Source organism: Girardinichthys multiradiatus, chromosome 4 (genome assembly GCF_021462225.1).
Source record: "Girardinichthys multiradiatus isolate DD_20200921_A chromosome 4, DD_fGirMul_XY1, whole genome shotgun sequence".
Lineage (NCBI taxonomy): Eukaryota > Metazoa > Chordata > Actinopteri > Cyprinodontiformes > Goodeidae > Girardinichthys > Girardinichthys multiradiatus.
Genome location: NC_061797.1, coordinates 48874273 through 48896378, shown reverse-complemented (window position 1 = coordinate 48896378; position 22106 = coordinate 48874273). Strand labels below are relative to the sequence as shown.

Here is a 22106-nt window from a genome sequence, read left to right as displayed (position 1 = left end):
TAACTTTCAGTAAACCTGCTAAGATCTTTCAGGTTTATGGAAGTCCGGACCCGTTAGATGGAGAGCTGGATTGAGCAATCCCTTTAGACATGGGGAAGTAGGAGGGAGGGGTTAGCTCATCGGACAATGAAAGTGCCACTGCTAAACACAGCGCCAGGCCAGGTGTAGCTTCTACAACGAGAAAAAACAGAGAGAGCTTAGAGTTAAAAGCTGAAATAACAGCAAATAACACAAGAGTAGTTGAAGAGTAGTATGAGAATGTGGTAGGTAGGTAATTATAACAACATAGATAGCTCAGGATAACCTAAGCCACTCTAACTATAAGCTTTATCAAAAAGGAAAGTTTTAAGTATAGCCTTAAAAGTAGACAGGGTGTCTGCCTCACGGACTAAAACTGGGAGCTGGTTCCACAGGAGAGGAGCCTGATAACTAACTTCTGCTCAGCCAGGTGCTTTTCTGTTCATTCAGGTTTATTTAGATTATTTCTGTTTAGTTTTGTTCCTGGATTATTGTGTTAGATGTGTTTTCTTTATATTTCCTTATAGATCTTGTTTCACCCTGGTTTTGTCCCCTAGTTTAGTTTCATTGTTGACCTTTTCTGTTCAGTAGACATGTCCCTGTTCTCTTCCTGCACTCCTGGCTTTTTCAGGTTAATTAGGCACTCTCCCTCAGTCTTCCTGCAGCCCTTCTTCTGATTAGCTCCTCTCCGAGTTCATTGGTCCAAACTCCAATTCCCTCAGTATTTCAGCTCTGTGGTTTTCTTTGTTTGTGACTGGTTCCTCCTGTTTGTTACCTTGACGGCTACCTGAGTCCATGCTCCTGTGATGGTCCTGTTTGTGATTCACCTGCCTGAGTTCCTGTACCTGGTCAAACTGTAAGTTTGTCACTCATTAAATCCTTCTCATCATATCCACTACTCTGCATTTGGGTCCTACCTCAACACTCATTATGACAGCTTTGGACTGTTTAGGGCTTCCTTTTCACAGCCTGGATCTCAGATCCTTTCTGATGTTTTAGAACCTGGCCTCTACTGTTCTGTACTGAGAACCTGTTCCTGTGCACCCCTGTCCTGTTGTTCAGTGCAGCGCTCTCTAGTCATTGGTAAGACTTGTCGGTACACTCCATGCAGAAGTTTGTCTCTCCACTAGGGTTCCTTCTGTTCATCTTGTTGCACTCTGGGTTTCTGCTGCTTGAGACATTTCACCAGAACCTTTGCTGTTTCATCCTCGATGGTGACATTTATGCTTACTTGACTTGGAACTAATTCTTTACAGCCTCAGGATGCTGGACCTTGGATGCACTGGGAGGAACTTTCATGCCTTGTTATCAATGGCTTCTTTTCCTTCACCCAGTCTATTTTACCTATAGGGTGTATACATTGATTTGGACTTTGTTTGAATCATTCAGAACCTACCTTACTGACTGTAGGTACCTGGTTGTGGCTGACTTCCTTGCAGCCTCACTGAGGTTGCTGTGTCCCATGGTATTTGTAGCTGTCTTTAACAGCAGCGTTGCCTTCAGGTATCTTAACCCCTTCAGCTATGATCAGTGTACTGCTCTTCATACTGTTGGGCTGAAAGTATCGGATCTGAATGAGATCCAGTGTCCTTACTGTATATAGTTTAGGCAGCACCAGTCAGCTTGATTTCCTTCGACATGTCGTCCTGTTAACTGAGTCAGATACATCAAGTTTCTCCTCATTTTCAGATCAAAGTTGTTAATTAAAACGATAATTTGAACTCAGAGATAAATAACTCCAACGATGGGATGATAAACATCACGGACAGGCTTTAAATCGATTTTCCACCTCCAGATGGTTTCTCTTAATCAGTTCCTCTCCAGCTCAGTTTCTAAAGAACAGAATTATCCAGTTTCAGTGAATTTAATTCATTTCAAAAATGATTTATTAATCAAAAAGGGAAACTAATTGTTGCTTTAACTCATATCTCCATCTCCAGAGGTTCTAGAGGAGTCCCCAAAACAGAACCAGCCTTCTTTATCAGCTTGTTGGGCATCTTTAATTCACGGGTTCTGATACTTCTACTCCAATAGATAATGACCGAAGAGATTACACTCTCCACAGCAGAATTATGGAAGAGCTACAGCATCTTGCTGCAAACACTGAAGGACCTAAACTTCCTCAAGAAGTACAGTCTGCTCCATTCCTTCTAGTAGATGGCTTCACTGCTGCTTCTCCGGTTTAGTGTGTGTATATAACACTTCATTAAGGATCCAATTTTTACTGGAAATACTTTACAGATTCAAATGACAAGAGAAAATTTTAGAAAGACAGAAGTTTCATTACCATAGAGATTAGAGGCATCGGATGATTAAAAACAGGATCTGGGTCATTCCAGATTATCAGAACCATCAGAGATCAAAGCCTCAAAGAAACTTACACACGTGAGTAGAGATTCTGCCTGATAAGTCATGGATGGATGAATGATGGATGGATGATCAGATGGTTGGATGTATCGTGTGCATTGCTGTAAGTCAGAGCCTCAGACTGTAGGAGTTTCTCATGTTTTTCTGTCTTTTGTGCTTTTCTCTCAGATTTTATCAGCAATGAAACTGCTGAAGGGACTTTAATCACCTCTGCAGTAGATGGAGTACACTGATAAGAGGATTCTCCCCCATCACTTCCTCTGCTGGTTATATGACCGCAGATCAAATTTGATGGTCACATAGCTCCTTAAATACAGCTGATCTGAGAGCAGAGAGGTTCAGGAGCTGGACCGGACCACACCACAGTGAAGACGATATGAAGCTGCTGAGATGCACAATCAAGATACTGATGGTGAGTCGGTCTTAATAACTCTAATTCTAGGTTTCAGTAACTCACTTTCACAGGAACAGAAAGCATTTATATTTTTAAATTACTGATTCTAAAGATTTTATTTTATCATCATTGTTTGCTTCTTTTAACTGAATATCTGTTCTGAAGCTTAGATTCAGGAATAAAACTGAGCAGAACATTTAAACCGATTCTCTGATGCGATGTTTAAACCTTAGAATAAAATCAGGATGATCTTAAAATTATTATATTGCCTAATATTTAAAATGTCCGGACCGTCAGTAACCGACAGCTGGATGGTCAGGAATGTTACACAAACCCAGTATAGTCCGACTGATCATATGATCAATCTAGTCTACTGAGTCAGTGATGAAAAATAAAGTGACTATTTCATCACTAAATCAATATGAAACCAGTTAAATAAATCAGTTATTACTACTTTAATGATAAACATTTCCTGCGATGGGCTGGTGACCAGTCCAGGGTGTACCCTGCCTCTCGCCCATAGACTGCTGGAGATGGGCACCATCTCCCTCGTGACCCACTATGGAAGAAGTGGTATAAAAGATGAATGAATGAATACCTATTTGATCTGATCACTTCATCAGTCAGTCAGTCAGTCATTTTCTACCGCTTATTCCATAGTGGGTCGCGAGGAAGCTGGTGCCTATCTCCAGCAGTCTATGGGCGAGAGGCGGGGTACACCCTGGACAAGTCACTTCATCAGTTATAAATGAATTAATCACATAATTTCATCAATAAGACTGTGATGAATGTATTTCATATTCACTGAAGCAGTCCAGATCACTTTGTTTATTTCAGTAAAGTTTTGATTTTGGATTTTTGACATTTTTATTTCATTTTGTTTTTGGTTTACAGTTAAAATTAACAATTTTTCTGTTAATGTTGACTATTTATTACATCACCTGTTTTAACCCTGCTGTTAAGTAAAACCTTATTTCATGTCCTACATGGGAACCAGCCATTACCGTTTTTATTTAGAAAAGGAATGTACACCCACCATAGGTCTGTTCATGACTATTTGTGCACATCAAATATTTTGCTCGGAGTGTGTTTTCAAACACAGCTTTTTTTTATTTTTTAAATATTGTCTGGGTTGAATTTGTCTCGATGCGCTAAACCCTCAAACTGAAGGAGGGTGTACTTTCATTTTTTTACCATGGGTGTCCTTCCATTTCATTACCAGGTATTTACAATTGCTTATCTACTTATGATACTCCATGATCTGTGAAGATAAATGTTCATAAAAGGGTAAAATCTCATTATTTAAAATATTTGACTTTGCCAAAAGAGTTCAGTTGTGGTTCTGATCTCTGTCAGAAATAAATCAAAACCATCTCTCTCTAAGAAAAAGACCCAAAGGCTTGGAAGAGCAGTTCTGTGACAAAACCAAAAATGGAGTAAAAACCCAGCAGCCATTAATATTTACCCGTCCATCTTCAGTTATGTATTTGTGTTCCAGTCTCTTACTTACCTGATAGACCGGGTCAGACTCAGCCGCACTCTGTTGGACTGGGTCAAACCCAGACTGACAGCCTTGATCATTTTCAGTCAGACCTGACTGGATCTTGTCACAATGAGTTGGACTCAATCAGACCTGAGAGAACTTAGTTAGCCTTAGTTGGACCTACTCAGACCAGATAAGACTCAGTTGGGCCCAGCTGGACCGGTTGGATACAATCGGTCTGACTACGGCGGTCATTTGAATAGAAACGGTCAAAAATTATTTGAAGCAATTAATGCCATCCACATCAGGTCCAGGTTCTGATTCTGGTCCAGCTCACCTTTTAATCTGTGGTCCTCAGGTATTCTGCAGTGCATTGTGGGTTACCTGCTCAGGGAAACGGGTTCTTCCTCCTTCGTGTAACTCCACGCTGGCGTTCTCCAATGAGATCTCCTCCCTATCAGAAGGAAGTGGGAACATCAACCTCAAGTCTCTGTCTCCATGGACCTGGAGGTCAGTCCTGTAGAACTGGTTCTGGTTCTGTTGTGTGCTCCTGTAACAATGTTCCTAATTCTGACCTCTGTTTCTCCAGGACCACTACAGTGCAGAACCAAATTCCCTCCACCATCTGGGAAGCCAACTGCAGCAGCGAGTTCTGTTCCCCTCTGAAACCGGGACAGCTGGGACATCACAATCTTAACTCAGTGCCCGTCTACCAAAACATACTGGTTCTGACCCGGATTGAGGGCAGCCACTGCTACACTGCCTCATACCGCTCAGTGGCAGTCGGCTGTACCTGCGTCAGAGCCAACGCTGGCCAGAACTAAATCAGCAGAAAACAGACCCAGAATCTCCAACAGGACAAAATGAAAAGCTTAATAACACCAGATGTTGAATTTATACCAGAACCGGAACTTGAACCACACCATGAACATAAACCAGAATCTAACCTTGAACTTAGACTGGGATCTGAAACTGAGCCTGACCCTGAAATGAGACCAGCACCAGAACCAGGATGCAAAATCTGAGGACGAGCAAAAAACCCGAAAAAAACCAACTGAGATTTTGTTCTTGAGTTTGATTTTGTTTGATTTACTCGTCTTAGTTGATTGCCTCCATAACATCTGGGTCTGAACAGTTTTATTGACTGGGTGGAAAACGGACTCTGACAGAACCTGCCTCCTCTAACATGTTAACCCGGTTCTGGATCTCTTCTGAATTTGAAGCTAATTAGTTGTAAAGTTTTGGCTCTACTTATTAAAGCAGAGATCATTGACATCCTGAAACAAACTGAATGTTTATTTACAGTAAAAGTGAACGTCGCTGCAGAAGAACAGCAAATATTGTCCATCGTAGTTAACTGGACTGAACCCAGTCCAGTTTGGGTCTTGATTTATCTTTTTATCTGTTTGATTATAAAAAAAACAGAACATTTTATATAGTTCAGATTTATTTATAACAGAAATCAATTCACTTTTAATAAAATTGATTAAAAGATTAAACCTTCCTTTAGACTTTTTTTTTTAATATAAATACCTGAAGATTCTAAGATAATAAAAATATTCTTTGTTTCACAGTGCATGAATGCCATCATCAGGCTGGGGCGGGGGGTAACAATTATGATTATTGATTAATGAATATCAAAAATTAAAAATCATAATTCAGAAAAATAATTTTCTTAACCAAAATCATTACTTACAAACAGAAATCAGAGATGTCCTCTGGTGTTATGATTATGGTCTCAAAGCACTTAATAATTACAATTAGCAAATTATCATTAATAATTGATCATCATTAATCAAACCACGCTAAATGTCACCGTTTAATCAACCAAGTCATCGAAGGTGGGGGAACTTTGACCGTCTCTTAATTATATATATGTGAAAATGATTTGAAACCATGTAGCCCTGATATCCCACCATTCTGGTCCAAAAACCTTTGCCTAACTAACAAGCACTATTTTACACAAAGGGAATAAAAATGACAACCTAAAATATATGCACATTGAATATCTATGAAGATAAAACCAGCAGTTTTATGGACAAAATGTGCAATGTGGGTTAAATGGAAAGAGAAGCCCTCCTGGTGCTGATGTCTTGATTTTCAGCGATCAGCGGGTAGTCGGTGAGCTGCGCCTTTAGCCACTAACAGCTGATTGCCCCCAATCTTGAACAAAGGGTCATAAAACTCTGAGGCAGGAACTCAGCGGAAAAACTCCAGTAATGAAACTGGGAGAAAGGAGGGGTCAGGCGAGGCCCAGACCGCAGCTGCTTTGAATGGAAAAGTCCAACTTCTAACTCCTGGCTGATTTGGGATCAGCCAGACAAAAACATGAACACACACCTTGCTGATCGCATCCGCGCTCCGTGATTCAGCACCACTTGCACAGCAAATCAAACACTCAGCATAAAACGCTTCAATCAGTATTGCATGCAACAAGTTGATACCTTGGATTAACTACTGGTGATTCTAAATCACCTTAACTATGCCTCATCCTGCCCAGACATCTAAATGCACCTATCCAATTTAATATAAAAAGAACGAAATTACTTTGGCCTTGATTTCTTCTCTCCACCGGTTTGAGGATGGGTCAGGTCTGAAGAAAAGCTGATCTTCAAATAATCTGTTTAATCCACCCTATCAATAAGCATGCAGTCAGTGGTGTGACAAAGCAGGCATTAACCCAGTATGATTAACCCAGGATTACTGGTTCTGGATTGGTGTTTGGTTATGTAAAACCATTGGTCGCAGAGCAGATCGCAGGTGGAGAAGCTGCAGGTGTCTCTCCAGATTTTCAAAGACTGTTGTCACAGTTTCCAGGACACAGTTAAAGAGGCTAAAAAGAAACACTTTTCTAACTGAAATTTGTCTGACAGCCACAGCCCTCATGTGCTTTTTAGTAGCACTGGCTCTTCTCTTAATGCTCCACAGACTGCTGGTTTTAAAGCCTCGACTTTACTGTGCAATAATTTTATGCAGTTTTTTATTGATAAGGTAACCTCCATAAGTGCTCTCATTTTACACTTAGACTCTGACCCCTCTGTGTGTGTTCCAGGAACAGTTCCAGGATCAGTTCCAGGATTAGTTTGAGCCTGTGACTGTGTCATTTTCAGAGGATGGTTGCCCAGATTAGGCCCTCTGGTTCTCCATGTGATGCTCTTCCGCCACGTTTTTTTTGAGAGGTTTTCCTTTGTTTGGAGCACTTGGTTGTTGCCCTTTTTAACAAAATTCTGTTATCCGCCGTAGTTCTTGCTAATTTTAAACATCCTGTGGTGCAGCCCCTGTTAAAAAAACCTGGCCTTGATCTGAATGTGTTGGGGAATTTTAGGCCCATCTCTAAACTTCCCCTACTATCAAAAATCTTGGAGGAAACGGTTTATTCATGGTTAAAATCCTTCCAGGATGAATAAAACATCCTGAATGTGTTTCCGTCTGGTGTTAAAACTCTTCACAGCACAGAGTCAGCCCTGCTGAGGGTTTTATAATGACATTCTCCTGACATGTGACTCTGGTGACTCTGTGTCCTGCTTGACCAAACAGCTGCTTTCGATACTGTGGATCATAGCATTTTATTGTCCCGCTTACAGCACCAAGTAGTCATTGGTGGCAGACAGAACATTTTCCATAAAGGTTGAAGGGTTTGAATCATCTTCTGCTCCTCTGTCATGCGGGGTCCCCCAGGGCTCAATTTTAGGGCCTTTGCTCTTTTCTTTGTACTTCCTTCCCCTGGGGTCTATTTTTATAAAATCTCCTTCCATTGTTATCCTGATGATTGCAATATCTATGTGCCTTTAAGGCGAGGTGATGCCTGGTCCATCAAACCTCTTGTCTTGAGGATATTAAAGCTTGGATGGCATTAAAATTCCTTCATTTCAATGGAAAAAAAGACTGCGGTACTTGTCTTTGGACCTAGTGGAGTATTTTAGAGCCCTCCTGTTGATTTAGACATCCTGGCAATGTATGTGAAGTCCACAGTTACTAACCTTGGTTTTAAGATGGACAGTGATTTTTATCTTGATAGTCAAATAAAGGTCACAGTTAAGTCTAGTTTTTACAATTTAAGAAAAATAGCATAAATTTTTTCAAGGCAACAGCTGGAAACCATGTCTTTCATGTCCTCATTTCATTGCAGCTGGATTACTGTAATTCACTGTACCTTGGATTGAGCCAGTCCTCACTTACATGCCGGCAGCTGGTTCAAAACGGCGCTGCGCCTTTCAACAGGAGCCCATAGAAGGGAGCACATTACCCCTGTTATGTCTTCCCTCCACTGGCTGCCTGTGTACTTTAGAGTCCACTTTAAGGTCCTTCTGTTTGTTTTTAAGGTTTCACACAGCCTTTAACCAAGCTTCTTCACCACTACACTCCTGCTCGGTCACTTAGGTCCGCTGACCAGCTGCTCCTGGTCATTCCCAGTTCCAAGCGAAGCTTAGTGGGGACAGGGTCTTCACTATGTGGGCCCCTAGGTTATGGAATGCTTTACCTTTCCACATTCGACAGATCCCTTCAATTTCTATTTTTAAAACCTGTCTAAAAACTTATTATTACTCATTGGCCTTCAACCCAACTGAGACTTGAGATTACTCAACTTTTATAGGTTTAATTTTAGGTTTTATTGTTTGGTTTTTACAATATTTGTTTTGAGTTTTTAGGTTAGTTGTTGTGTGTTTAGCTTGGTATTTTATTTGATGTTTTTTCTTATCCTATTTATCCCCAATGTTCGGCAATTTGCTGCAGCTGTGGCTGCTGTTAAAGCGCTTTGGAAATAAAGTTCATGATGATGATGGTCCACCAAGCTGAGCTGCAGCCACAGTCTACGAGATATGATCTTGAAGAACATCAGAACATGTGGTCTCTCTGTGATGTTTTGGCTCAGCTGGTTTGGTTTGTGTATTTCTTCATCAGTCTCCATGTTTATGCTCCTTAATTACCAGATGTTCTGGCCCTTCTGGAAAGCTGCATGAAGCTTGGATTTCTGGAGTTAGGATGACGTGTGCATGTTGCTGTGGGTCAGTCCAGACCTGTTAGCTCAGCCCAGTTTTTCTGCTCAGTCTCATGATGTCTGAAACATCCTGCAGAGAATGTCAATTAAGGAAAATTGAGCTGAATTCCTCTGGTAACAAGGACACTGTGTGGAGAGCTGGAGTCATGTGAGCTGACACAGACTGGGACAGAAGGAGCTCCAGGAGAACCGCTCACAGCAGATCCAACTCAGGTAGGACTGTTTTCAGACAGGATTTTAGTCTTCCGAACAAATCTGCTCTGTACTCAGCCAATGAGAGAACTCCTGACTGAAGCTCCACGAGTCCAGTTTCATCTGCAGGTGGATCTGATCCAGAACAGACTTAATGTTTTTATCCTGACAGATTAGAAGATCTTCGAACTGGAAGTTAACTCTGCTGTTGGCTGCTGAGGTTCATCAAAGTCAAAGATACTCAGATCTCAGGAGAGCTCAGCAGATGTTTAAACAGAACACTAGGATGGCTTCATCCACTGGAAAATACTGGATCAAGAATATTTATTGTGTTCAAGGAAATTAATTTCATGTGACTTTAGTTTAGAATGATTTTTTTGTTAATACATAATCTATAAATCAGTCCGGACAATTCATAAAATGTCTCTTTGTGATGACCTCTGTGAATCTGGACCTTTAATAATCAATAATTCAATCTAAAGTATCAATAACCAGTATCATGTCAGGGTTCAGGACAGAGCTTCTATTTTTACACAGTAAGGGGCGCTGCTGCTGATGCAATATATTTGATGACAGATGAATTTATTTAGCTTATGACTGAAAACAGAATCTTTAAGTTTCAGACTGTTTCAGACTGAACGGTTTCAGGTTCCTGATCCCATTCTCTGCAGGAACCTTTTTTTAGGAACCAAACACATGTTCATTTCACCATAAAAATTCCCTCTTTTATGTCACATAAAGTTACCCTATACTCATACAGCCTCCATTTCCCATGAGTCACAGCTGTTGTGTTTATCCCCCAATTCCTGCACATATAAACATCTGTCTTACCTCTCTGACCCCTCCCATACCTGTGTGACCCTGCAGCAGATCTCTGGACCATTTCCCATAATGCCGAGTTTGTCCTTTGCCCCCCCTTCCATGTGCTCCCCCATCCTCCTCCTCTCCCTCCCCCCCACTGTCAGAGACCTGGAAGTCCCACCTCTGTTTCGGAGACGCTTCATCCTGGGAGGGTACCGCTCTGTGGGGCAGCCATGGCAGCATTACATGCTCAGCCTCTTCCAGATGCATAATGAAACCCTGAACGTGTGGAGCCCCCTTCTGGCTGCTGTGGTAGTGGCACTGAGGTTCATGATGTTCACCTTGCTGGGAGGAGGGGTATGACACTGATGGACCTTATGATGCCCAGCTATCTGTACATCCTAACATCTCCTGCTGTCTGTACTTCCCTAGGGGGTTTTGGGTTTTCGCCTGCAAGGTCCAGAAGGTCAGGGACTTTCAATAGATGTCTCCTCAATGCCTCTGGTCCTCTACATGTTCTCTGCCCTCACATACCTGAGCAGCAGGTGAGTTCTTCAGAACCTATAAAAATGTAGCTCCATCCATCTTCCCATCAGGTCTGATCAGCTTCAGTGTATCTGCTGGACAAAAGCATCCCTACAGAATATTTTGATTATGAATATATCATTTCATATTTAATATTAATATTTTTATATTTTATTAAATAATAATTTGGTCTGTTAAGTGTTGTCTGGTGAATACCAGCCCAGTAAGGCAGTGGTATTAGGACAATAGAGAAAGGGATGATCCAAGCTCTGGTATTACTGAACAGCAAAGCTCTGCACACAGAGAATAAATTCACTAACTTAGACAATAATTGGCATACCTAACATTGGGTATGCATACCTTCAAACCACCATTCACAATGCAAGATCAGATAAAACATTATTTAAATGAAATAATATTTAAAAGAATGATTTGCTGAATAAAACCAAGCTTCTGGATGCTTAATTCTCATTGGTGTTTAATTAGCTTCCTTTATTTAATACAATAATATTTAGGGAAATATTAAGGAAATATTAAAATGATATTTAAGGAAATATTTTGAATAAGAACCAAACCTTTCTGGATAAATGAGTCTTAATGGTGCTTAATTAGCTATGACATTTAGTAAAATAATATTTAGCTAAATATAGTTTTTCTAGATTGGAAACTAACAACCTTTCTGGATAAATGATTCTTAACTTGGTGACGACAAAGCCTGCGGGCTCATAAGATGGCGGTGATGGCGCTAACAGCGCTTTCAGCTAACAAAAAGGGAAGGCTATAACTTGTTACCACTCCTTTAAAATCAAATATGTATCTTTAAAAAACCATAAATAAAAGGATCAAAATTCATAAGCGCTGATGGCGCATTATGACCGATCTGTGTTTAAAATCCACCTTTAAATAATTTCGTCTTAACTTTAAAAACATAACACAGAACACATCGTTAGCTGAGCAGCTAGTCTGCTAGCATTTAGTTGAGTTTTCTCAACACAAACAGAAACCATAGCACATGGAATAAACATTATATAGATTATTTCATTCTTAACTAATCTTCTCTGCCCATCTGCGATTTCCATATTCTTACGCAAAACATCGAATTGCATAGTTTTTACCACAGTCTTTAATTTATAAGCTAACATGTCACCCACTTTACATACTTAACAAATTACAAATAAATACAAAAATCTGAAAAACAATATAAATACCCTTACAAGAAAATAAATAAAAATACTGTAAATAAGTGAATAAATAAAAAATACTAATAGATTATAAATAGATCAGTCAACATCAAACATCAAATTTAGATAACCACAAAGTTTCACACAAAATAAATTACAAAAGCTACATTTTAACCATGCAATAACTGTGTAAAATACCTAAAAACTATGTACAAAAAGACATTTTACAGACCTCCAGTGGTGGTTTTTATTACTGCATCCACCAGACTGATCCTACTCAACCTCACCTCTCCTGCTAAAGCTGCACTTTCAAATTCAAATGAATTTAAAAAATACTTTATTCATCCCAAAGCGAAGTTAAATGTTGTTGTAGCTCATATTATGAAGGTTTCTTCAAAGAGCCGTTGTAGATGCTGATGGCTGTGGGCAGGAAGGATCTCCTGTAGCGGTCTGCCTTACAGCAGATCTGAAGAAGCCTCTGACTGAAGACACTCTGTTGTTGTAGGACAGTCTCATGAAGAGGATGCTCAGGGTTCTCCATATTGTTCCTCACTTGAAGAATCCTTCTTTGCACAATGATCTCCAGAGGTTCCAGAGGAGTCCCCAGAACAGAACCATCCTTCTTTATTAGCTTGTTGAACTTGTTCATGTCCCTGGCTCTGATGCTGCTTCCCCAGCAGATGATGGCAGAAGAGATCAGACTCTCCACAACAGACTTATAGAAGATATGCAGCATCTTGCTGCAAACACTGAAGGTCCTAAGCTTCCTCAAGAAGTACAGTCTGCTCTGTCCCTTCTTGTAGATGGCTTCACAGTTGCATCTCCACTCTAGTCTGTTGTCCAGGTGAACACCGAGGTATTTATACTCCTCCACCTTTTCTCCCATGATGGAAATAGTGTTTTACTTATTCTTGTTTCTCCTAAAATCTACAATCATCTCCTTTGTTTTATTCGCGTTCAAGATGAGATGATTGTTTCCACACCATGCCACAAAGCGGACCCTGTACTCAGCTTCTTCTCCATCTCTGATCCACTACATGACTGCAGATTCATCTGAGTCTTTCTGCAGATGACAGGAGTCTGTCTTGTACTGGAAGTCTGAGGTGTACAGAGTGAAGAGGATTGGTGAGAGTACCGTCCCCTGTGGTGCTCCTGTGCTGCTGACTACCTGGTTAGACTCATAACCCTTCAGTCTCACAGACTGTGGTCTGTTTGTCAGGTAGTCTTTGATCCAGGAGATTGTTGAGGCCTCCACCTGAGTCTTCTGGAATATATGACAAAGCAAATCAGGTTGAATTGTGTTAAATGCACTGGAGAAATCAAAGAATATGATCCTCACAGGTGTGTGCATTGTTGTTTGTCCTGTGTGTCTCTGGGTTGCCCTGCGATGGACTGGCAACCTGTCCAGGGTGTCCCCCGTCCAGTTCAGTCTGTCCAGCTGTCTCTACACCTGACTTCTTGGGACACACGGGTGGAAGGGGGAGGCTAATGGAGCATCAGCATCTTCTGATTTGGTTGAAGGCAAACATGATCAAAGAACATGATCCTCACAGTGCTGCTGGCTTTCCCCCCTAGATTTTCTCTAGTAATAATTAACATTTGAATCTATGTTAGCTTTTCCATTTTTTCTCAGTATGTGCCTGTATTGCCTAATGGGTGAGCTGGCTCTGCATTCAGTAATTGCTTTCTTCTTGCCTCTCTTTCACAAAGGCTTGATTTGTAGAGTTAATCTCTGCAGCTCCTCCAGAGTTACCATGGGTCTCATGGCTGCTTCTCTGATTAATGCTCTCCTTGCCCAACCTGTCAGATTAGGTGGACGTCCATGTCTTCTCTCCATGTCTAGATGATGGAGTGAACAGAGCTCTGGGAAATGGTCAAAGCTTGGGATGTTGTAAAACCTAATGATGCTTTAAACAGAACCAGAACTTTGTCCCTGACCTGTCTGCTGTTTGTTCTCTAATGTTCTCCAACAAACCTCTAAGGCCAGCTGCAGCCAGACTAAATTACACACACCTGGACTCTGGTACTGATTATTGATTGTTGTTTGATGCTGATTGACCTTTAACTGACTCTGTGTTAATACGTTGCAGTGCTGCTGCTCACCTGTTGCAGCCCCACTCGGAGCACGCTCATTACTCGCTCTTCTTCCTCAACAATGTGGGCGGAGCTATCTACCTGTACTGCTGTGCTTTGGCACTATACCTGTACTGTGCGGACCCTGCCTGGACACAAAGCATGCTGGGAAAGGTTAGGCTGTTTAATCACTCAGTAGGAAATATGGTGGATAAATGTTGGACAGCTGCATCTTCATCCTGCTGATTGTCTGATAGAGCTCTGAAAGGGAGGACAGATTCAGCCTAATTGGATGAATGTTGGTTGGATGTTCGGTGGAAAGGTGACGGATGCTTTAGGATCAGTTGGATGAACCCAAATTCTGCTAGAAAAGCTGTGTTCTGGTTAATTCAGAGGTGCTGATTAGGTTTCTGGTTCCAGATCTTCCTCCCGGCTGCAGCGTTTCTTTCGTGGACCTCATGCTCTGTTTCCTGTTACGTTAAAGTCCATTCTCGCTGGATGTACACGTTCCACAGGAAGCTCTACAGCCTGACAGTAATAACTGTTATCAGCCCTATCGCCCACCTCCTCGCCATCTGCAGCTGGACAAGCACCCAAGTAATGCCGCTGCATCTCCTCCAGGTGGCACTTACCATGAATTCATTAATCTAATTACTGCTTAATTAAAAAGATAATTTGCCAAAGTCTAAAAAAAACCTATCATCTGTAATCTGTCCACCAGGTGGTGCTGTCCCTGCTGTCAGCCTACTTCTTCTCCTGCTCTTCACCTGAGTGTTTTTCCCCTGGTAGCTTTGATGTCCTCGGTCACAGCTGTCAGCTCTTTCATGTCCTGCTGTCGCTCTGCATGGTGGTCCAGCAGGAGGCGCTGTTCCGCGACTTCCTGTGGAGTCGCCCAGCACTGCCCAGACTCTTCGGGGAGGAGCACCTCCTGCTGGCCTGTGCCTCCATCCTCTGGGTGACCTTCAGCTGTAGCTTGACAGCGCTCGCACTGAGGAGGCGGGTTCAGACTCGGCTCACCACAGAAGAAGCGTAATGTACAGGGGTTGGACAATGAAACTGAAACACCTGGTTTTAGACCACAATAATTTATTAGTATGGTGTAGGGCCTCCTTTTGCGGCCAATACAGCGTCAATTCTTCTTGGGAATGACATATACAAGTCCTGCACAGTGGTCAGAGGGATTTTAAGCCATTCTTCTTGCAGGATAGTGGCCAGGTCACTACATGATACTGGTGGAGGAAACCGTTTCCTGACTCGCTCCTCCAAAACACCCCAAAGTGGCTCAATAATATTTAGATCTGGTGACTGTGCAGGCCATGGGAGATGTTCAACTTCACTTTCATGTTCATCAAACCAATCTTTCACCAGTCTTGCTGTGTGTATTGGTGCATTGTCATCCTGATGCACGGCACCACCTTCAGGATACAATGTTTGAACCATTGGATGCACATGGTCCTCAAGAATGGTTCGGTAGTCCTTGGCAGTGACGCGCCCATCTAGCACAAGTATTGGGCCAAGGGAATGCCATGATATGGCAGCCCAAACCATCACTGATCCACCCCCATGCTTCACTCTGGGCATGCAACAGTCTGGGTGGTACGCTTCTTTGGGGCTTCTCCACACCGTAACTCTCCCAGATGTGGGGAAAACAGTAAAGGTGGACTCATCAGAGAACAATACATGTTTCACATTGTCCACAGCCCAAGATTTGCGCTCCTTGCACCATTGAAACCGACGTTTGACATTGGCATGAGTGACCAAAGGTTTGGCTAAAGCAGCCCGGCCGTGTATATTGACCCTGTGGAGCTCCCGACGGACCCTTTTGGTTTCATGTTTTTTGGATACAATCCGGGTTAGCACCCGAACATCCCTTTCAGACAGCTTCCTCTTGCGTCCACAGTTAATCCTGTTAGATGTGGTTGGTCCTTCTTGGTGGTATGCTGACATTACCCTGGATACCGTGGCTCTTGATACATCACAAAGACTTGCTGTCTTGGTCACAGATGTGCCAGCAAGACGTGCACCAACAATTTGTCCTCTTTTGAACTCTGGTATGTCACCCATAATGTTGTGTACATTTCAATATTTTGAGCAAAACTGTGCTCTTACCCTGCTAATTGAACCTTCACACTCTGCTCTTACTGGTGCAATGTGCAATCAATGAAGACTGGCTACCAGGCTGGTCCAATTTAGCCATGAAACCTCCCACACTCAAATGACAGGTGTTTCAGTTTCATTGTCCAACCCCTGTAGCATTCTAGTCACCCTGACAACTCATCCAGGCTAGCTGTGTTCCTATGACTACCGGCAGGTGATGATGATGCATTCAGCATAGGTTGGACAGAAGTGTGTTTGACTGATTTTAAAAGGCAAATAAACAGGTTGTGATGGGAGATTTCCTTGCAGTTCACACACGTCAGGGTTAGAGAGAGACCTTGACATGTTCAAACAAATATTAGAGCACAATTAGAATAAACGCTCCAATTGAACTACAAGGGGACATTTTTGTCCATTTCAACGTGTTTCATCATGTTTCAGCACATTTCTCTGAAATGTTCCTTTACAGATAGGGAAAACTAAATAAAATTAAATAAAAACTTAACTTCAACTGCATCTAAATATGGATTTATTAAAAAAAATATGTGTCATTAAAAGTATGAATGTTTGAGCTGCTGATCTGTCCCATTTAGACCTGCTAAACAAAATTTCATCACATGATAAAAATAAATTTGACTGAGCTCATGGTTCTCTTCCTCCAGTTCTCCCGTCATGCACAATGAGACCCCAACAAATGGACCAGAACATGACACAACATGCTGCGTTTTAGATCATCAAACAAACAATAATATTAGACAAAGATCACTTGAATAAATATGATCAGCAGTTTTCAAAAACGGTTTAATTTATTAAGAGAAAAAAATCCATCCAAACCAGTCTCAGTCTGCGTGAAAAAGTATTTACCCCCTAAATCTAATAACTGCTTGTTTCTCCCTCTGCAGCAGCACCAGACATCAAGTGTTAATGATAACTGCTAATAAGTCTTTACCATCACTTTGGAGGAATACTGATCCACTCTGCTATGCAGAATTGATCTAATTCAGACAGATTAGACGGTTTTCCAGCATGAACGACCCAGTTAAGGTTATGCTATAGCAACTCAATCAGATTTAAGTCTGGGCTTTGACTAGACCACCCAAAACCTTCATTTTGTCTTTATGTTTTTTTTCCTTCGTTTCCATCATGTGAAGCACTTTGAATTGTTTTGTTGCTGAAGTGTTTTAAACTTGCCTTGTTTTATGAACCATCCAGGGATGGACTTGCTGGTGTGCTTTGGATCAATGTCCTGCAGCAGAACCCAAGTGTTCCTGAGCTTCAAGTCACTGTATTTAATCCTGTGTCTAAAATCAGGGCCTGGTTTCAGAAAGCAGGGTTAGTAAAAGCTTAGAGTAAGTTTGGGGTAAGTATGTGCATACTACGGTGGCCGTGGGGTGCAAAACACTTTTACAAGTACCGAAACAAATTTACATTTCAGAAAACAAATTTACATTTCAGAAAAAACTTTTACATTTCAGAAAACAAATTTACATTTCAGAAAACACTTTTACATTTCAGAAAACAAATTTGCATTTCAGAAAACACTTTTACATTTCAGAAAACAAATCTACATTTCAGAAAAAACTTTTACATTTCAGAAAACAAATTTACATTTCAGAAAACACTTTTACATTTCAGAAAACACTTTTACATTTCAGAAAACAAATTTGCATTTCAGAAAACACTTTTACATTTCAGAAAACAAATTTACACCGAGGCTGACCCGGAAGTCAGCCTCGGTGTTGGTAGGCCGATTACGTCACAGCGCGGCGACGAAGGCTGTCCCAATTCATGAATCATTCCGAGCAAATGCTGCCGACAAATGTGTCCTTATTTTGCCCGATTTGAAGGATGGGTCGTGAGTATCCTTCGCGGCTCATCATTTCCCATCATTCATTGCAGTTCGAAGCGGATTGGTCAAGCAGGGGAAGCCATGGCGGACCATAGCAACAAAAGCTGTGAGTAAATTGTGGAAAATTACACTTTCTGTGACACAAATTAACTTCTACAATGTTTTTAGTGCGGGAATATAACTATGTAGACGTGAAATATCTGCTTGATTTATCTAGACATCGCTTAATTTCAAATGTGCTCCGACATGTTCGGAGTTTTCCGTTCCCGGCATAGTAACCGGCTCGCCTTGCCAGCCCTACCGGCGGTGAGGTGAGCTAGCCCGGTAGAGATCTGACCGGACTATCGGGACTAAGCTCCCGCTGGCTGTCATCACAGTGAACGTTTAACACAAGTGATTTCTAACAGTTTATGTTATTATTTTAATTGTTATTGAAAATCGATTTAATATTTCAGGTGATATTAAGGTTAACCAGAATAAATGGTCAGTTTTATGTAATCCAACTGTATCGCTGGAGAGTGTGATTGAGAATAAATAAGCTTTACAATATGAATTTTTAATGAAATGTGCTATATGTTTTAAATATTTATTTATAATTCAGTTAGCATTATAATTTCTGATTCCAGGTAAACCCGACGAGGAATAAACCTCCAAATGTAAGTGAATCTCAGTAAAGAAGTGAAAAGTTTGAAAGAGCTTGTTTTAGACATTTGCATAGAAATATTTTCTTCAAATTAAGACAAATGTGAAATTAAAAAGGCTTTATTTTTGCTCTGATATTAAGCAAGATGTTTTTTTTTTTTTTTTGGTATTTTCATATTTTTTTTGTTTAGGGACAAAGGAGCAGACGGGCCAGTTTATGAAGCTCAGGAGTGAGAATCACCACCTTTTTACTGGAGCTAAAAACTCAGCCACCGTGGCTTGGAGGTACAATAACAACATTCTTTACAGTCAGTTTCTGTCCAGTTTCAATAACTCCTATCTTTCTAACTTTCATAAATATCCATCCAGTGATTAACATACTTCTTTCGCCAACAGGGGGGAAGGTCACCCCCTTTGCAGGACAAAACAATGTGGGACAATTTGAAAAAAAAAAAGAATTTAGATTATGTTCAGAAGTTCTCATGTCACACACAAATAAAAAAATATTTCTAAAAGTCTTGTTGGTTTCTCTGTTTAGTCAACTCTTTTTTTTTTTATTCCATCTAACTTTAGGATTGTAAGTATCCAGGGTCAGGAGAGGGAGTCAGTGAAAAGCCCACTGCTGCTACTTGGTCCTGGTTTGTCCTTATGGATGAGATGTTGGGACAGAGGTCTTCCACAACACCTCCTGTCCTAATTGCCTCCATCCCTGAGGACACTCCAGGGCCAAGCAGAGCGGTGGGCAACCAGATGGAGAAGGAAGACAGTGAGCCAGCAGGAAGGGGTCAGAAAAGAAAGAGGGACAGAGATGATGGAGTTGATCAGGGAGGACATGAGGGTACAGAGAATGGACAGACTGTTTTCCAAAGAATGGCACCAAAATAAGATGCTATAAAAGAAATAAATAAATGTGTTTTGTTCAGATTGTTTCTTAAAATTTTACGGTGTTCTAATAAATTTCAAAATTGTTTTTGTCACTAATGTTATTTCCATTTGATCCAACAATACATCAACTTCATTTAAAGTTATAAACAGAATTTATTATGAAAAATACAAACAGCATTTTAAACAGAATGGGGGAAGAAAACATTCAAACAGATCAAGATTACAAGACAAAAGGTATAAAATAAAACTATGTACAAGTATTTATAATGGAGACAGCAGGATCACCCTGAGTGACCAGTTCCTGGAAAAACCTCTTCAACAGAACAAAGAGGCAGATGTCTTTCTGGACAGAAAGTCTGGTGGTGTGGCTAAATCTCTCACAAGGTCAGAGACTTGGATGAGATGCTGCAACTGAGACCTGTGGTTAGTCTTTCTGGATGGTGAGCGAAGCATCACACAGGTGGTCTGCAGATGTTTGTGATGCCTCTCTCCACTGTCCACGTCATCGTCCATCAAGTGGGTTTAAAGGGCTGGCTGAATTGACGGCTGCCGCATCACTAAGAGGTAATCGGAAAAATGCAGAATTAGAAGATGGTGCTCACAAAATATTACAATTAGTTATACCCCTCAAACATTAATCACATCTATAATATTATACTTGGCTGCATACAGTAGTCATGTTGTGGTGGTACCTCCTCCAGGACAGACACCTCAGCTGAAAGCTGGTCCTGCCAGAGAGCAACGCTGACTGCCTCAGTCCAAACCTCACCCTCATCCTCTTTTACAGCCTCCTCTGGGTCATCCTCTGGGGCCATGACATCCCCAGCACCAAGGCAGATGTTGTGGACGATGGCGCATGCTGTTATGACCTGAAAACTATTTAAAAGAAGGTGCATATATGTGTATATATTATGTATAATGTATATATAAAATGGATCTAGGTCAAAACTTAGGTGAGGTACAAAGGTGTCATGCACCTCCAGCGCTTGCAGGAAGATGGCCCTGAATCTGGTTTTCATCATTCCAAAAACAGGCTCTATTATAGAGCCTGTTTTTGGAATGATGGCTGTTAAAGCGCTGGGCTCCCACACCTTGTATTGTCCTCTTATAGGGAGTGATGAGGGGGAGTGGATATTGGAGGCATGGGTACCCTCCATCAGCAAGGATAAAATGCCCTGGAGGAGGATAAACTGTTCAGTGGGCTGTGGCGGAGCACCGTAGAGTCATGCACTGACCCAGGCCAGCCCACATACGTGTCAATAAAATGGTTCTCAGAAACTGCTTGCAGGATTATGGAAGGGAAGAGTTTCCTGTTCCTGTAGCACTGACCATCAGGGCTGCTTGGACACCTGAAGTGGATATGGCAGCCATCAATTGCACCCACAGCTTTAAGAAAAGCTCTGTGGCGTGCCAGCCCTGCAAACTCACGGGACACTGCCTTAAATCCTCAGGGGTCTTTAGAAGGTAGATGACCTGGTGACGAATAGCCACGATCTCCTCTGTAACTCTGTGGACGATGCGATGGACAGTAGAGCGAGGCATCCCAAACACTCTGCAGACCACTCTGTAGGATGTGCCACTTGCCACCAAGAAAAGAAAAACCAAGGTCTCAATAGTAGCACCCATCCATGTCGCCTATCCTGGTGCAAAAGATTAAGCAGCACTGCCAGAGACTCCCTGCTCAGCTGAAAATCAGGCCTGGTGTCCTCCTGGTTGAAGAAACGTTTTAGGACTGGGACACTCAGGTTGATCCTACAGTAAAGAGGTCTGGTCTAGAAAAGGGAAGAATGGAGATGAAAAAACACATTATTTTTAAGGCATGCTTCTGGATATTTTAAGTGATCAAAGCAAGAAGATACTAATACACCGAAAACTCTGCATTATTATATAATTATCTAAGAACAGCCAGAGGGGATTAAATACTTTATAATTCCCATCTATCTTAAAATTTAAAGTTGTTGTTTATAATATATATATATATATATATATATATATAAAATATGTCAACATACATTAGCCATAAAGTTGCTATCTCTTTGTTTATTGGCTAGTTAAATCAAACATATTTTTTACCTGAACATGATTGTCTCTGGATTGTACCTGGAATCAGAAATTATAATGCTAACTGAATTATAAATAAACTTTTAAAACATATAGCACATTTCTTCATTAAAAATTAATATTGTAAAGCTTATTTATTCTCAATCACACTCTCCAGCGATACAGTTGGATTACATAAAACTGACCATTTATTCTGGTTAACCTTAATATCACCTGAAATATTAAATCGATTTTCAATAACAATTAAAATAATAACATAAACTATTAGAAATCACTTGTGTTAAACGTTCACTGTGATGACTGCCAGCGGGAGCTTAGTCCCGATAGTCCGGTCAGATCTCTACCGGGCTAGCTCACCTCACCGCCGGTAGGGCTGGCGAGGCGAGCCGGTTACTACGCCGGGAACGGAAAACTCCGAACACGTCGGAGCACGTTTGAAATTAAGCGATGTCTTGATAAATCAAGCAGATATTTCACGTCTACATAGTTATATTCCCGCACTAAAAACATTGTAGAAGTTAATTTGTGTCACAGAAAGT

General features: G+C 41.2%; 2 protein-coding genes across 3 annotated transcripts; both read left to right on the top strand.

Annotated features, from left to right (window-relative positions):
* The first annotated feature begins 435 nt into the window (after positions 1-435).
* Positions 436-5692, top strand: il17a/f2 (interleukin 17a/f2). Its single transcript, XM_047363824.1, has 4 exons — positions 436-2403; positions 2554-2797; positions 4621-4772; positions 4852-5692. The coding sequence occupies exons 2-4, from the start codon at positions 2762-2764 to the stop codon at positions 5084-5086; spliced, it is 423 nt and encodes a 140-aa protein (XP_047219780.1). The 5' UTR covers positions 436-2403; positions 2554-2761; the 3' UTR covers positions 5087-5692.
* Positions 5693-10371: 4679 nt separating this feature from the next.
* LOC124867509 (membrane progestin receptor beta-like) lies at positions 10372-15102 on the top strand. 2 transcript variants are annotated; one of them, XM_047363985.1, is made up of 5 exons: positions 10372-10611; positions 10687-10799; positions 14051-14207; positions 14454-14630; positions 14755-15102. In XM_047363985.1, exons 1-5 carry the CDS (start codon positions 10375-10377, stop codon positions 15064-15066), a joined length of 996 nt encoding a protein of 331 aa, XP_047219941.1. In that variant the 5' UTR covers positions 10372-10374; the 3' UTR covers positions 15067-15102. The 2 variants fall into 2 exon arrangements, with proteins under 2 accessions (XP_047219941.1, XP_047219940.1); XM_047363984.1 differs by having other exon boundaries at positions 14454-14654.
* Positions 15103-22106: the final 7004 nt, after the last annotated feature.